Source organism: Seriola aureovittata, chromosome 1 (assembly GCF_021018895.1).
Source record: "Seriola aureovittata isolate HTS-2021-v1 ecotype China chromosome 1, ASM2101889v1, whole genome shotgun sequence".
Classification (NCBI taxonomy): Eukaryota; Metazoa; Chordata; class Actinopteri; order Carangiformes; family Carangidae; genus Seriola; species Seriola aureovittata.
Window position 1 is genome coordinate 27,300,064 of NC_079364.1, and position 15,054 is coordinate 27,315,117.

Here is a 15,054-nt window from a genome sequence, read left to right on the forward strand (position 1 = left end):
CAGCCAATCAGATTGGCTAATTTAGATGTTTTTTTGCTCTCAAAACCACAAATATATCTTCTTATGGATCAAAACGCATAAAATATGGGACCTTTAAAGAAGTCAAGAGATTATCTTAACCCACCCCCATTAGTGGCTTTGCTGTAAATACTGAGAACAAAACACCTCAAGACACAGAATCAGTTGCTGCATGACAGGCCACGATGGAAATAGTAAACTATTTTTATTGACATGTTTAAATTCAGCTATTTACAAGTTCTCATTGTAGGCAACAAAAACATTTCAGACCATTACAGTTAAAACAAAAATACCAAATACTGTTTGTATATATTTAGGAGTCTAGCATTTTGACACAAGAGCCAGTCAGAGATGATTCTCACTTGTATAACGTTATGAATGTTGAGTGTTGTGTAGTATGTTCACCACTGCACCAAACTGAAGGTGAGATCTTTTAATTAAACCTGCTGCAGTAGCCATGTCTCAGGTGTGTTTTGGCACAATGATAACTCAGTGAGCTTTAGCTGTTTTTGCATGTTTTCACGGATTTACCACAAATTACATACAGTATACTTTACTTAACTGCTGACATTGCCTAACCATAATGCCAAAACATGAAAAAACACTGGCATTGTTCTTTCACAAAGACTGAGTTATGCATTTTGCCAAAAGCTGGTAGTATGAAAGAGAGTTTTCCTGCTAGACTCGATAACAGAGGTTCTTACACATTTCTCAAAGACCCCCCAAAGCCAGAGGCCTCCATGTAAGATGATTTAGCACTTTTTACACATGACCCAGCACAGAAATTAATACGTAGAATATACTGTATAATACAGGGGATCAGAAAAGCAATAATTATACTAACTTTTATTGTTGACTTATATAGTAGATGACACTTTATTTATTTTGCTGCAAACTACTCCAAGACTCTCAATGATTCCCACTTTGGGGGCTTCCTTCAAATGTCATGAAGTACACGGGCAGCTAATCAAATGAAACACGATTGTTTAACTGGTACATCCCATGGGGACACCAAATGGGAGGTCTGAATGATTCAGGACGCTCAGACCTGGACAGGGAGGGAACCTGGAAGGTGCCAGGAGTTACAGAGTTTCAGGGGGACCAAAGTTTCTAGTTACTCCACTGGAATTTTCACTTTTTGGTAAATTAGTTAGATTCAATAGGTTAACTTTGGTGACACCAGTTAGAGTTTGACATGGTGATTGAAATACAAAACAAGATCAGTGAAAATACATCAGGAAATTGTTTTACAGCAGTGGTTTAAAGGTGCTAAACTTCATTCTGATTGGTGAGATCCTCCGACACGCTGTTGAACTCAGTGGCCCGAGTGCTCATTCCCAGATACTGCTTCAGAAACTCGCTGAAACGTTTTTGGTTGTTCCACTTGCGGGCTGACTTCCGAATGCCAATGAAGCCACCATACCTCTTCTGGTACGATCTTCCTGGAGACATCAGCTTCCTGTAGCCATGCCTCCCTTTGACGAAACCGCCAAACCTCTTGGAGACGCTCAGCCCTACATCACCCTGTCCGGCTGCCATATCAGCATCCCCTTCTTCCTGCCCTGCCTCTTCATCATACTCATCATCAAGAGACAAAGCATTCTGGGAATTGTAGGCAGTGTTCAGGTGGTTGCCCTTGCCACCCAGATCGCTCTCGTCCACTCCAAGTGCGCGGGTCACATGATCAAACCTCTGCAATGCAATGGGTAGTAACAGACCTCCCTCCATCTGCTCTCCCTCCTCAGGAAACAGGGCCTCCACCTCCTCCTGAGATCTTTTCCGCATAGTACCACTGAGGGAGGAAATAGGTGAAGACAACGCTTTACGACAGAGGTCCCAGGTGAAAGCCGGGGAGATGTTTCCTTCACACTCAATGAGACACACCTGACGGAGACAAAGCCAAGAGATCATCATCATTTCCTTTCTGAAGTCAGTTCAGATCAGTTGATTCATGTGGCAAAATAGACAGACTTCACTGTAGACAGTTTTTAACACTAAACTAAAATGGTGAGCATGGTAAACATTGTACTTGCTAAACATTAACACGTTAACAGTTTCATTGCGAGCATGCCATTGTTAGCATTTTGCTCACAGTAGGTCACTAATTTGGCCAATAAAGCCAAAGGTAGATACCACAAAGGGAAAGCAGAAAAACATGTGCTTTGTGATTTGGTGAACTTTACTACTACTACTACTACTACTACTACTACTACTACTACTACTACTACTACTACTACTACTAATAATAATAATAATAATAATAATAATAATAATAATAATAATAACAACAATAATAATAATAATAATATATAATAATAATTATAATAATAATAATAAACTTTATTTGTATCATCTTTCATAAAAGAAATGTAGCAAGAAGTGTTTTACAGCATGCTTCACATTAAAGACATAAAATGAGCATAGAAACATGTAAAAAGCATTGATCTAAAATGAAAAACATTAAAAAATATTAATGTTAAATTATATAAAATAATGAACATGAACATAATAAATCATTAAATAAGACTTTTTTTAAAAAGTGCTGATCAGTGCATAAATGTGGAGCAAAGTGCAAAATTTCAGAGCTAGTTAAAGGCTTAAGTGAAGAAATAAGTTTTGAGCTTTAATACTACTTAATACTTAGTGAACTGGCTTCTCTAATATCCATAGATAGTGTGTTCCATAGCTTTGGGCGGTAACTGACAAAGGCTGCATCCCCAATTTTCTTATGGCCAATTTTCTTTTAAACGCTTTACACACCTAAAGCTGCTTTTTCAAATATTTAAAACTCAACTCTCAACGAAGCAAATATTTTGTCCTTCCTAGTAAAACTTAAACTAATAAAGTCGAAGACCTTTAAATAATTTTTAAGGACTATTTGTAACACAATTCTCTTTGAAAGTCATGGTTGCATCTGAGGCGGAAAATGTGGCCTACACTTTTCCACATCAAACATAATCACACATATTGATACAGGAAAAGCACAGGTGTAACTAATAACCTTAATTAATGCAAGATTAACATGAAACAGTTTTACTCTAAGCACCTTGTGAGGGTTGTTTGAGTGGAACCTCCTCAACTCAGTATTAACTCAGACAAAAAACTGAATATGACAGAAGGCTAGTGATTGGATGTCTGAGTCATTTGTAACATATATCATTCGCTTCAAGTGGTTCAGTGGAAATGTGTTTGTGTTATGTCTGTGTGTTTGTGTGTTATTGTGTGGGGGAATGTATCTGTTACTATGGATGTAGTACTGTATTGCTTTGATTGCCACTGTTTACATGAATCAGGCTAATCATAGAGGCTCTTGTCAATCATTGATTTATAAGTAAAATATGAGATTGACATAAAAAAGAAAACCATTTAAATAAGCAAAGGAAGATCAATAGATGGCATGCAGCGAGGTGCCAACCTTAAGACAAATGTCTTTACAGAATCCCTTGAAATTAAAAGTGCCTATGCTAAAGTACTACGCCAAAGTTTTATGTTTTGAGCCATGTGCACTTAAACGTCTTTAACCAGAGAAAAACAGCCAGCAGGCATAAGCACTGATAGGAGAAACACACATCTATCCTCAGGAATCAATTAGCCACAACGAATTAAAACTCAAATGGCAAAAGGCTAATGTGTTGAGTAAGAGACAGTGAGGGGGATGGAGAGAGGAAAGGATAGATTCATGGAGGTGGGATGAAGGGTTTCCACTTATTTCATCACCAAATTAAAAGAGCCCTGTGGACACATTGTGTTTGTATGTATGTTTATGTAGGGGAAATAGTCCAGTTTTGTCTAGATGGAGCGTTTGCTATCTAATAAGAGCATGATTTGTTTTTTACTTATTTCGCGTATGCTGCAAAACAGTCTGTACTGGCCTTTCACATCAGACATTGTGATGGACCAGGACCTTGAGACTGAAGCAGCTGAATGGAATTCAGCAAAATTATATAGTTTATTATAGTTTTATTATTTACACCTGTACTCTAGATTCTAAATTTGTTTGGATCTGTTTTCATGCCTGAAGACACGATGGAAGTTTGTCCCCTCTGTTTTGGGTTGGAGTTCCACTCTTGCAGTGTGTGTGTGTGTGTGTGTGTGTGTGTGTGTGTGTCTGTGTGTGTGTGTGTGTGTGTGTGGGTGTGTGTGTGTGTGTGTGTGTGTGTGTGTGTGTGTGTGTGGTGTGTGTGTGTGTGTGTGTGTGTGTGTGTGTGTGTGTGTGTGTCTGTGTGTGTGTGTGCGTGTGTGTGCGTGTGCGTGTGTGTGTGCGTGTGTGGACTTCTCACCATGGTGTTGAAACTGAGCTGTTTGGGCAGGATGTTGCTGCAGGACAGGCAGTCTCCCTGGCAGTCACTGTGTCCAGGATCACACAGACAGAGCAGCAGCAGAGCCACCACAGTCTTCATGGTCCCACCGTCTGCTGCACAACACAGGACAGATCAAACACACACATTTAGCCCAACAGTTTGGATACCCTTCTCATTACCTGCCTACAATGCAGTGGTATCTGAGTGGGTCGTTTTGAACACCGTTGAAGGTCATTGTGTCAACATGTATTCAATATCTCACCAGACAAATACTGAGAATGTGAAAAAGTTTGACCAAGTTAAAGGGGCTATTTGTACGTTTTTTTCTGACGCTGAATGTGGTTTACATCTTGCGTCTACAAGACAAGAGGTCATAATACAACCTCTGAGCAGCGCTACTTCTTCAGGGCAGATTGGATGGAGGCTACAGTGAGCTGCTATTGGAAAGTGACAAGATGGGGCTAGCTAGTTAGCATGCTAACTTGACAGAGTCAAGAGTTTACAGAGACACTGGTGTTGCTTTCCACTGCTGGAAAAAGGCTAAAGAATGAAGTTTGATGAACGTTTCTTCTAGACTGGTCAGTAAACAGCTGTTAATGCTAATCCTGGGTATGTAGTAATAGCAAAACATACAAGTAGCTCCTTTAAGGTTATTTGCCATTTATGGAAAGGAAAAGACAAGTTCTTCATGAATATACAAATTTTAATAGGCTACTCTTTATAGACCTGCTAGCTCCTATTGATAAAAAAATAAATGTGACATGTAAAGTATATTTCAATATGCTTTTTTTTCATAGTGAGGACTTTTAATATACTAAAGTAGTAATAGCTGTTTACCTTGGTGAGGTATTGAGTGCAGAGTCAAATTCCCATTAGTACAGGGTTAGCATAGCATTACATGTCTTCTTAGCTTCTCAACTCAGTATTATCTCAGACAAAAAACTCAATATGACAGAAGGAGAGTGATTGGATGTCTGAGTCATTTGTAACATATATCTTTCACTTCAGTGGTTCAGTGGAAATGTGTTTGTGTTATGTCTGTGTGTTTGCGTGTTATTGTGTGGGGGAATGTATCTGTTACTATGGATGAAGTACTTTATGTATATATGTAAATGTTGGAGGGATCTGACACTAATGGAAAAAGGAGAAACAATAAGCTCAGTTCTGAGTGAGACGAGGGGACAGATGGAGCGACAGTGAGCAAAGCAGATACAAAAAGTGACAAAAAAGACTTTTGTGTGACCTTATTCTGGAGGGAACAGCCCAGTCTGGTGAGCCTGACGTCAGAGACACAACCGGAGTTTTCATCTCATTAAACAAACTCGTTAACTCCTTTAATTGATGCCTCAATTATTGCCTCTGGCAGCATACTGAGTCACAGTTTGTTGCTGACAAACACACACTCAAACTCACAAGCACCAAACACACACAATATTCAGACAAGCAAAGCTACACAGCACTGAAATATGCATGCATACAAATACATGCATTCTTACACATGCCTAGTGTACACACTGCGTGTGCTGACTGTACAATACATTAAACACACTCACACTCACACATACAAACACACTAGTACTCTGCTCTTTTGACTTTTGGTTGTAATTATCTATTGAACTGACATAGCAGAAAGTAAAACTAATTTGCCTTCAATCAAAAATTACTCTGTAATGTCTTAGAAATGTGGAATTTATTCAAAGTAATTAAGGGCTGATAAAAGTGTAATTGCACTACAGTTCATTCCAATCACTAACTACCCATAAAACAGCAACTCTGCAAAATTAATTAAAAAAAATAATCAGTCCTCTTATGTGCAAACAGTGAAAGTGTGTGTCATGTCCAATTAATTTTTACTTTAGTAGGAAAGAGAATGTGTTTGTCAGTGAAGGACAAAAGAGCAGCAAAGCCATTTTAGACAGAAATATTGTAGGACAGCTGAGGGCGGGACCCAACTGGGAGATGGCAGAGGATATAGACAAACAGCTTGGGTGTGTTCATTTGGCCATAATGCATCTTATTGTCCATCCTCCTGTCAGTGACTGTGTGACTCTAAAAATGAGCTGCCATCATCCTAATGCTTGAAGGAGCCACATCTTCACATCTCTGTTCTCAACTGAGGTGTGGCCAGAGGATGCAAACACTGGTGTGCCACTATAATTTAGTAAGGACAGAAGACAGTTAAAGTGAAAGCGAAAGCAAAGTGTAATAATTATTATTAACAAGTATAAGAGTCTACAGCCACACCAGCAGCTCTGTGAGGCACAGCACTGCTTTGAGCTACATCCTAACATCAGAGTTTTAAACAAATATCACAATGACAATGCTAACATACTGATGTTCACTGTCTGAGTTTAGCATGCTAACATTTGCTTATTAAAACACATAACACAACGTACTGCTGGAGCTGATGGGAATAGTATTAAATATATTGCAAGTAGTTGGCCATAAACCAAAGGTTTGGAGAAATTAAAAATGTTGATGATGGGGCTTCATGTAAGGTTAAGGGAAGTTATTACAATCCATCCTTAGGGAGACATGAATGTACTATACATCAAATGTCATGGCAATCCATCCAATAGTTGTTTAGACATTTCAATCAAAACCACAAATGTCAACCTCATGGTGGCACTAGAGGAAGAAAAAGGAAGGGAACACCAAGTCCTTTCAGATCACATTAGATGTTTAGGCTATATGTTTACTGCAAGGGTTCACGCAGGGCAGGACCATTGTCTATCCCCCTGAGGATGATTTTTAAAACTTAGAAAAACATGATCAAAAGAGATTTTGACAGCTGTCATTGGAGGTTTAAGGAGCAGTCTCAATGCTTCACCTTGGGGTAAATGCAGGAAACATTCAGGTGGCCAAGTTAAATCTGGGCATTTCTTAACTCCTGGTGAAAAAATGTCTAATGTCCTATCCGGAACAACATAGAATGAATAAAGCCTGGAAGCAGTCACTCTGGCCTTACTCAGGGTAATATATAGATATGTGCAGACACAAATACATTCACACACAAGATTGCACTCCATTGAGTATCTGTTTGTCCTCTTGTCATAAAATACTCTGTGATGTCACAATCTCTCTAAAATTGAACATTACTTCTCAATGACCAGTGTTTTCTGTGGTCTTATACTGACATCTGCCACGTTCTCTCCTGAGCCTTGAAAACCCAATTACCCTGCTTTTAATTAACTGATTAACCACTAAATAAACCAGTTAATTAAGTCATTACTGTCTGTGCTGTGCTGAGGTGCTGCTGATGGAAGTTTCACCCTCCAGCAGATGATGAATAAGACCGTCTCTCAGATGAAAGGAAATACCTCTCCATAGAGGTGAAGTACTTCTGCAACAGAAATATACTTTTCATCCAGCTTCAATGTGTTACCTGTCAACATGTGACTACATGAGGTGATTTTGTGTCATTTGATCCGTTCTGTTACTTGAAAAACATCTAAACCAAGTCAGTTCAAGGTTAGCAAAGGAAAGCAATAGTATGTGGTGTCATCCATGTTCTGTGAAACATAACTATAGTGTAATAATAAATGACAGTTAACTACGTGGGAACATCAGCAATCTGTAGTCTGTCTCCCAGAAAAGTATCTATACGTGCGTTTTGCCTTGTTAATAGGAGAAAGTGTTAAATACCACAACCATCTTCAAGTTGTTGATTAAAAAGTTTGTCTAGTCATTACATTTAAGTAAAGTTTAAAGTTGATGAAATATTCCTGTCTGATTCATGGACTCCTCGTCCTAGAACAACAAGTCACTCTGAGCAGAAAGTTCTCAAACTCTCTCACACCATGTTATCAACTGTTTCCACCATTATTTTTTCTATATTGTTGCCCTTTTCTCATCAAGAACAGGAAGTACAAAATAAATTACTTCCAGTCGAAGAGCGACTTAAAGCCGGATTATTCACGGATGGCTGAACAGAGGAGCGGTGTGGACTTCGTCTTTATTTTTAAAAGTTGAACCGCAGATTAATACGTAACTTAAATGTAATAACCACCTAATGTCAAACTCACATCAACACACCATGTACCTTGGCTGGAACTTTTCTTATTTGTGGTTCGTCTGTAATGATGAACAACTGGACACACTGTAGTTGTGTAACAGCAAAAAATAATTGAATGGAAATTTTCTGTGCATTGATGTTCAATGTGGCCTCATGATCACTTCATTTGACACACAAGTGCCTTATTTGTATTCTGTGGTAGAGTGCTTGCATCCAATTATAAGTTGGGCTCTGACATGACTTAAATAAAATTTCATTTAAACGTGCAAAGTAGTTTAAACCCTGACTACCCTGACAAATCAGGTTGATACAATAACTATGATAAAAAATTTAGTTCGCACTTTATTTTTGTATTGGCTATGCATACTTAAAGATCACTGTGATATTATACTTGAATAGATTTTCAGGTATAGGAGTTAGGTAAGTACTAAAACCAAATTAAAAATAATATTAAATCATTATTATAATTATTATTATCGTGAAGTTATTGTGCACAACTACATGATGACCTATTAAACTGCATCTTTAGATAATGGCTTTAAATTGTAAAAATAAACTGAAGAACACTAACATTCAACCCTTGACGGAGAGAGGCCCATCATATTAAAGAAAAAAAAATCAAATATTGAATAATTAGAGTGTATTCATGATGTTGTCTTTGTTAGTTGATGAGAGTTTGACAAGTAATTAAATGTTATTTAGTCTTCTGCCTGGAGCCAGATGGCAGACTTCTTTATCCGTCAGAAAAGTCACTTTGATTGACAACTTGTCCCGGGCCCACTCAAATTACATTGTGCTGTTTTTTTCTAATATTGATAGCTAACTAGCAAAATGGCAGAGCAGCCATTGTTTTTGATACTTTTCAGGACAGTAAATCTATACTACCAATCAGTTTGATTAAAAATGTCAAATCTATATGTTAATCAGCCGTCACTACCTATGTGCATTATCTACCTACTGATTGAGCTGTCGTTACCACGTCTCACTCACTCAAGCTCTTTCTCTCCCCAGCTTGTCATACTCTTTGTCTTTCACACATATATAAAACGAGACAAAACTACTACTACCATTGGCATTGAAGTGCACAAGGGGCTTACCGCCCCACTGTTCATATTACAAACACAAAATACTGCACTAAAACAACTACATTATATTTCATGAAAAAAAAGGTTATTTCACACTCATTATTCTCCCTGCTACTTCGTCTCCTTTATTTTTGTATCAAGATGTTAATAATCACTCCATTGGCAAAACCTTGATAGCTAACTCCAACAATGAATGATTTCCCATCAATATGCAGAAAATATGAGATGTCTATTAAACAGTTTTCCTTAATGGCCACCTCTTATTAAATCAGATTTTCGGTGATTATGCATATATTCATTTGAGTAAAACATCATAAATATGCCCAGGCAGTAATATTGCAACTACACAACTACTACCAAAACCTTTATTTCTTATGACCCTGCTCCTTCTCCTCTGGTTGGAGGTCCTGTCTGCTCACACACGTGTCTGCAGAGTGGGCGTTGTGACATATCTCCATTCAGAAGAAACCTTTAAAAGAGACCTTTAGTGCTTTCACAACATGTTCCCTGTCAGTCAGACTGTGTGTGACGTGGCAGTAGATTACATGCTGAAGCCATTACAGGAAGACACACTCAGCTAAATCAATTACCCATCTCAATGTATCTAATCACCTAAGGTCGATTAATGGTTGGGAGGTGTGCTCACACACACTTACACAGGCCTACCAGATCTATTTCATATTTATTTCATATTGATTTTTGTTCATGTCCTGAGATGAGGTGGTGCCCTGTATAGTTTTACTTTTCTCTCTCTTCTCTCTCTTTATTTGTTTGCCCTCTGTTTTCCCCTTTGTATTTCTATAATATGAGTTATTACTCTGTGGCTGAACTAAAGCACATGTTGGTACAATATTTAGACAAAGCAGTGACTCTGCAAGGACAGACATTTCCAAACTCATTGCTGATAGGCCTTTGTTGAACACAGGTGTAACTAATAAAAATACTAATGGTTACATTATGTGTAGGTGTTGTTGTCTCATCAACACACCTAAATGGAAAGAGCCATCAATGTTATTTGTTTGTGCTTTTTCTCCTGTGACAGGTCAAAATGAGATAAAGATATAATCACTGAATTATCTACCTACCTTTCTAAAGGTCTTTAGCATCATGCGGGACATCGTATTTGTAATCATTAGTTTGTGTGAGAGTAAAAAATAAAAAATAGTGTGACTGAACAAATAAACAACACAGGCATATCCCTTGCTAACCTTTTAGTGTACTCCACTATAACCTATGCTAATCATACACATTTGGACACCACCAAATCATGGTTACATTTTTCTAAAATATAGAGGTATTCAGGTATGTTATGACACAATGGCTCAGAAATGGTTTTTGCCTGTGCTTTATATGTAGGTGTATATATGTCTATAAAGAATATTATAAAGAGTGTCATGATTATTATTATTATTATTATTATGTTGGTGTTCTCATGAGTTTTAGCCACTGGTGTATTAATAGAAACTTGCCATTGATGATGCTGTTACATCTTAACATAAAATCATCAATACTGGAATACAAGATGGTGCCCATTCATTTAATTGAAAGCTGCTCACCAAGTACATTTACCAAAAAAGTTTCTGTCTTCCTGGTTTACTTCTGAGACGTACATCCCAAATGCACATCCACATTATACTACATTAAATAGCAGAATGGGGGGAAAAGAGGAAGATCTCTTGTTATTCCTACTTGGGACTTTTCAAACTTCCACGATGGTTAACACCACTGCTAGTCTCACATTACTGAAAGAGCCTGAATGAGCTACTTTTGTATGTATGGGGAAAATGCTTTTATGTGCCACAAGGGATTTCTTTGTCATACAACAGCAGTGGGACAACTAGCAACAACTGACTCAACACAAGACATATATGGACATTTTACCTAACTGACACCTCATAACTTCCAGTGTGGCCATCAAATACGTATGCGTCAGTTCCTAGATGACCAAGATTACGAGGCCTGAAGAAAGGTCAGGGCCTTTCTACTCAGACAATTGACAACAGAATAAGAAATGTACATTTCTCCCCCCAGCATCAAAATGAGTGCCACTGCATCTGATAGGACGGATGTCTCCTTTGATGAGGGGAAAACAGGAGCAAGCTGGAGGCAGCAAGGAGGCACGAAGGATAATCTATGAAATCCTCCCAACACAAAAGGATGGACAGGGACCCTGCTGTGTTAGGAACATTGTATGCCTGGATTAACTCCACACATTAACAGCCATTTCGGTGCAGCCACCAGAGAAGTTCACAACCGGCACTATACCTATCCTTATCCTTCCTTTATTTTCCCACATGCAGCCTTTGCATGAGAACAGTTTCCTGGGTTTCCTGGTTTTCCCGTGGTCAGTGAAGTTTATCCATAAAGCTAATGAGATGTGCGTGTTGTGGAGGAAAGCAACAAATTCACTAATACTAAAGAGAGGAGGAGATGGATTAAGCAGGATTTTTAGGCCATAAGACACATGAGGCATGAACTGTGGAAATGGGGCTGCAACTCAGTAACGTGTTCCTAATGTTTGGTGTTTTTCTTTTCTTCTCTTTTGGTTGAAGCTGAAGGTTAATGTTGCAAGTAATACCACATATTCAGTATGGATTTTCTTTTTTCTTGGATTTTCTTTTTTTCTTTTTCTTTTCTTTTCTCATTGCTCATAAGTCTCATTAGTAATTATGAGGTCTTCATCAGTATTCTCCACAACTGCCGTCACTGTTGGACGACAGCCATTTCTGCTGATATCCAAATGTGTTTTTATAAATCTCAGATAAAGTCAGTTAAACCGGATGCATTCAGCTATTTCACGTGTAGGTGGACAGAATTGAATCGGGGTATTTTAAGTCTAGTAAGTAAAAAAAAAAAGAAAAGAAATGGCACTCTTTCCTCAAAGCACAACTTGTCTTTTCTTGTTGCTTTACAGACCTTTCTGAGAGTCATCTTCAAGTCTGACAGTGAAACAGACTTTGCCCCTTTCTCTCTGAAGGACTTGCAGCAAAAGGTTCACGAAAGCAGGCATCTCAAACATTTTCAGTTTAAAATTCTGTTATAGTAGGTGTTGAAATCTCATCTCTCTCTCTCTCCCTCGGTCCCAGTCGCCTCCTCTGTTTGACCAGCGATCCACATGGAACGCAGTGAAATTGCCCACAAAATAACAACACAGAGCGTTCTTCACCAACAGCTGTTGTGCTTCAATTTACAATCCAGCTAAAATATAAAACAAGTCTATCTAGTCATCTCACCCACATCCCTGTCTCTGAATACTTAGGGTTTTTTAAACCCAAAATCAGCTGCATGTCCGAGCATTCAGTTTTCAGTCAATTAAATTTCCGTTTAAGATTCTATCTCCATTCAGATATAAGCTAGTTCATTTTCGCCGGGTCCTATTCCCTCCATGCAGCCTCAATAAAGACAGCCAATACAGAAGTGCTGGAACATCATTCAAAGCTAATCAGACCCAGAGCTAATCAGAGTTAAATTTCACAGCAAACCCAAATCTGTTGCAGTCACAGGAATGTTTTGAGCGTTTGCCCGAAGGAATGAGAAAGCAGCCTCTAGATTTCCCAGTTACAAAGGACATTTTCTCAGTCTGAGCGTTATCTGTAGTCCTACATCAGCCTCCTTATGATGATACGCAAGAAGATTTGTTATAGAGATAATCACAGCCACATATGTGCACTTTCAAAATAAGTTCTCATCAATAGTCGTTTAAAGAGCCTTTTTTGTTGCAGCTTACCTCACATAATCCATTTTGAACTGTGCCTTTCTTTCAATGAAAAGTGAGCCCCAAGCTATAACAAAAGCATTACATCAATTATTCAATATAAAATAAATAAATAAATGAAAATGTGACACTCAGGTTTGCTATTTACTTCATAAATCTTTCCTGACAGCTTTAAAAAGGCATGTACCTCCTTATAATGAGATTTACATATAAATGCCTGAGGGCATAAGAATAATTTTAGCAGAACGACCACAGAAATAGGCTTATACACCATAAATACCACTAATACTGGCACAACTTCTATCTTTTATTTACTGCTTTATTAACTAACTATAATATAGAAAATATGACAGAAATATTTTACACTTTTATAACATTGTGATTTAATAAATTTAATAAAAGCTCTGACCTATTCTGAATCACGCACATTCAGTCTCCAGCCTTGGAACAGAACAGTTCAGGTTCATTAAGAGCATAGAGATCTGCAGCAAAATTATGGGCCAGATGTTCCCAGATGCTTTATATGTGGTCATTAAAATCAATTTACACTGCTGTCTTTCTATCGTCCGTTTACCTGTTGTGGGTGTCCTGGAAGGTTCTGAATGTCACTGCTCGTTGTATGAAAGCTCATATCACTTATTATTCGTGTAATATTTTAGATTTTTTTATTTTTTGTTAACTTTAAGACTTTTTATCCACAGTGAATAAATTGGCAGGAGAATTGTCTCAATGCGCACCGAAATATTGACTTCCTCTCAGGCAAATACCACTGAAGAAGATTCCCCTTCCATTCATGAAACGCACTAAAGCGCAGCAGCAAACCAGGCCTTGAGGATTAATGACTAATCAGGATGTATTTATGACCTTTCCCTCTTTGTTAAATATCAACGCGCAAACTGCATGTGTACAATCCGCAGATTGAGCGTAATGTGTACATCATTGCTGCCTTATGTTTTTCACCCAAACGTGTTTAAACACCTATTTAACCTTGGGCATCACAGGACGTAACAGTCTGTAGTTGCTCCCTATGAAACACATCAGCGGTTTGTTAACTACACTGACTCCAGACATTGTCCTAACCCGCTCTGTGTGATTCATCCACCTGTCTGTCCCCGAGGTCAGCTATGGATTAGGCTTAAGTTCTTTGATTATCATTGTTACAGGCACTCAGCTGTAAAGAGCACAAGGGTCAGGGGGTCTCAGTGACAATATAGCGGCAGCAATTATCATCCAGCAGTAGTCGTGGATGATGGAGTGATGGAGACACTGACTGATTGAGGATAATAAGCATTACTCTTAGCAGGGCTGACAAATTTAGATTGACGGGAATTCACATTTGAGTTATAGCCATTTATTTAACAGGCTGTGCAACATCACTAACATTAAAAGCAATTAGAGAGGATGCAAAGGAAGAGAGTGACGCACGGTCTTTGTTTCCTGACTTAACAAATGTAGCAAAATGTCAGATATCTATCTGACAAAAATGCAAAAGGTTCTGTATCAAAGGTCAGAGGTCAAGCCATTTCATTCCCTCTTCCTTCCCCTCCTGCCTCCTCCCCAGTGTCTTCTTACCTGTGTTGGCGTGAGATAGTGGGTGCCTATAGAGGGTCCCTCGGGTGCAGGTTGAGGTTCGTCAGCCTATGTTTCCCTCCTTCAGCTTCAGTGTGGGTTTCTCTGGCGACGTGGAGGATGGAGTCAGCTGCTCTTATAGGGTCCCACCCCTCCCCTTCAACCTCCTCTGATTCTCTCTCTCTCTCTCTCAAAACTCTTTCTTTCATCACGGAGAGAAAGGGGAGGAGGGTGGGACTGAAATCAGGGAGGAGAACGGAGATGGGGGGAGAGCAAGGGTAGGGAGTTAAGAGGAAGGAGGGAGGGAGGGAGAGAAAGAGAGAGCGGAGATGGAGAGGTGGAAAAATAAAA

The 15,054-nt window shown here is 38.7% G+C and overlaps 1 protein-coding gene across 2 annotated transcripts; it reads right to left on the minus strand.

The window, feature by feature from the left end:
* Positions 1 to 206: 206 nt before the first annotated feature.
* pnoca (prepronociceptin a) lies at positions 207 to 14,845 on the minus strand. Of its 2 annotated transcripts, none has more exons than XM_056384233.1 (3): positions 14,707 to 14,845; positions 4,299 to 4,432; positions 207 to 1,902 (listed from the first exon to the last, which is right to left on the minus strand). In XM_056384233.1, the coding sequence occupies exons 2-3, from the start codon at positions 4,416 to 4,418 to the stop codon at positions 1,288 to 1,290; spliced, it is 735 nt and encodes a 244-aa protein (XP_056240208.1). In that variant the 5' UTR covers positions 4,419 to 4,432; positions 14,707 to 14,845; the 3' UTR covers positions 207 to 1,287. The 2 variants fall into 2 exon arrangements, with proteins under 2 accessions (XP_056240208.1, XP_056240216.1); XM_056384241.1 differs by having other exon boundaries at positions 4,299 to 4,429; positions 14,707 to 14,803.
* Positions 14,846 to 15,054: the final 209 nt, after the last annotated feature.

Coding starts and splice junctions, on each gene's coding strand:
- pnoca (XM_056384233.1), bottom strand. CDS start 4,418: ATGAAGACTGTGGTGGCTCTGCTGCTGCTCTGTCTGTGTGATCCTGGA. Junction 1,903..4,298: donor AGCTCAGTTTCAACACCATG/GTGAGAAGTCCA, acceptor TGTCTCCGTCAG/GTGTGTCTCATTGAGTGTGA.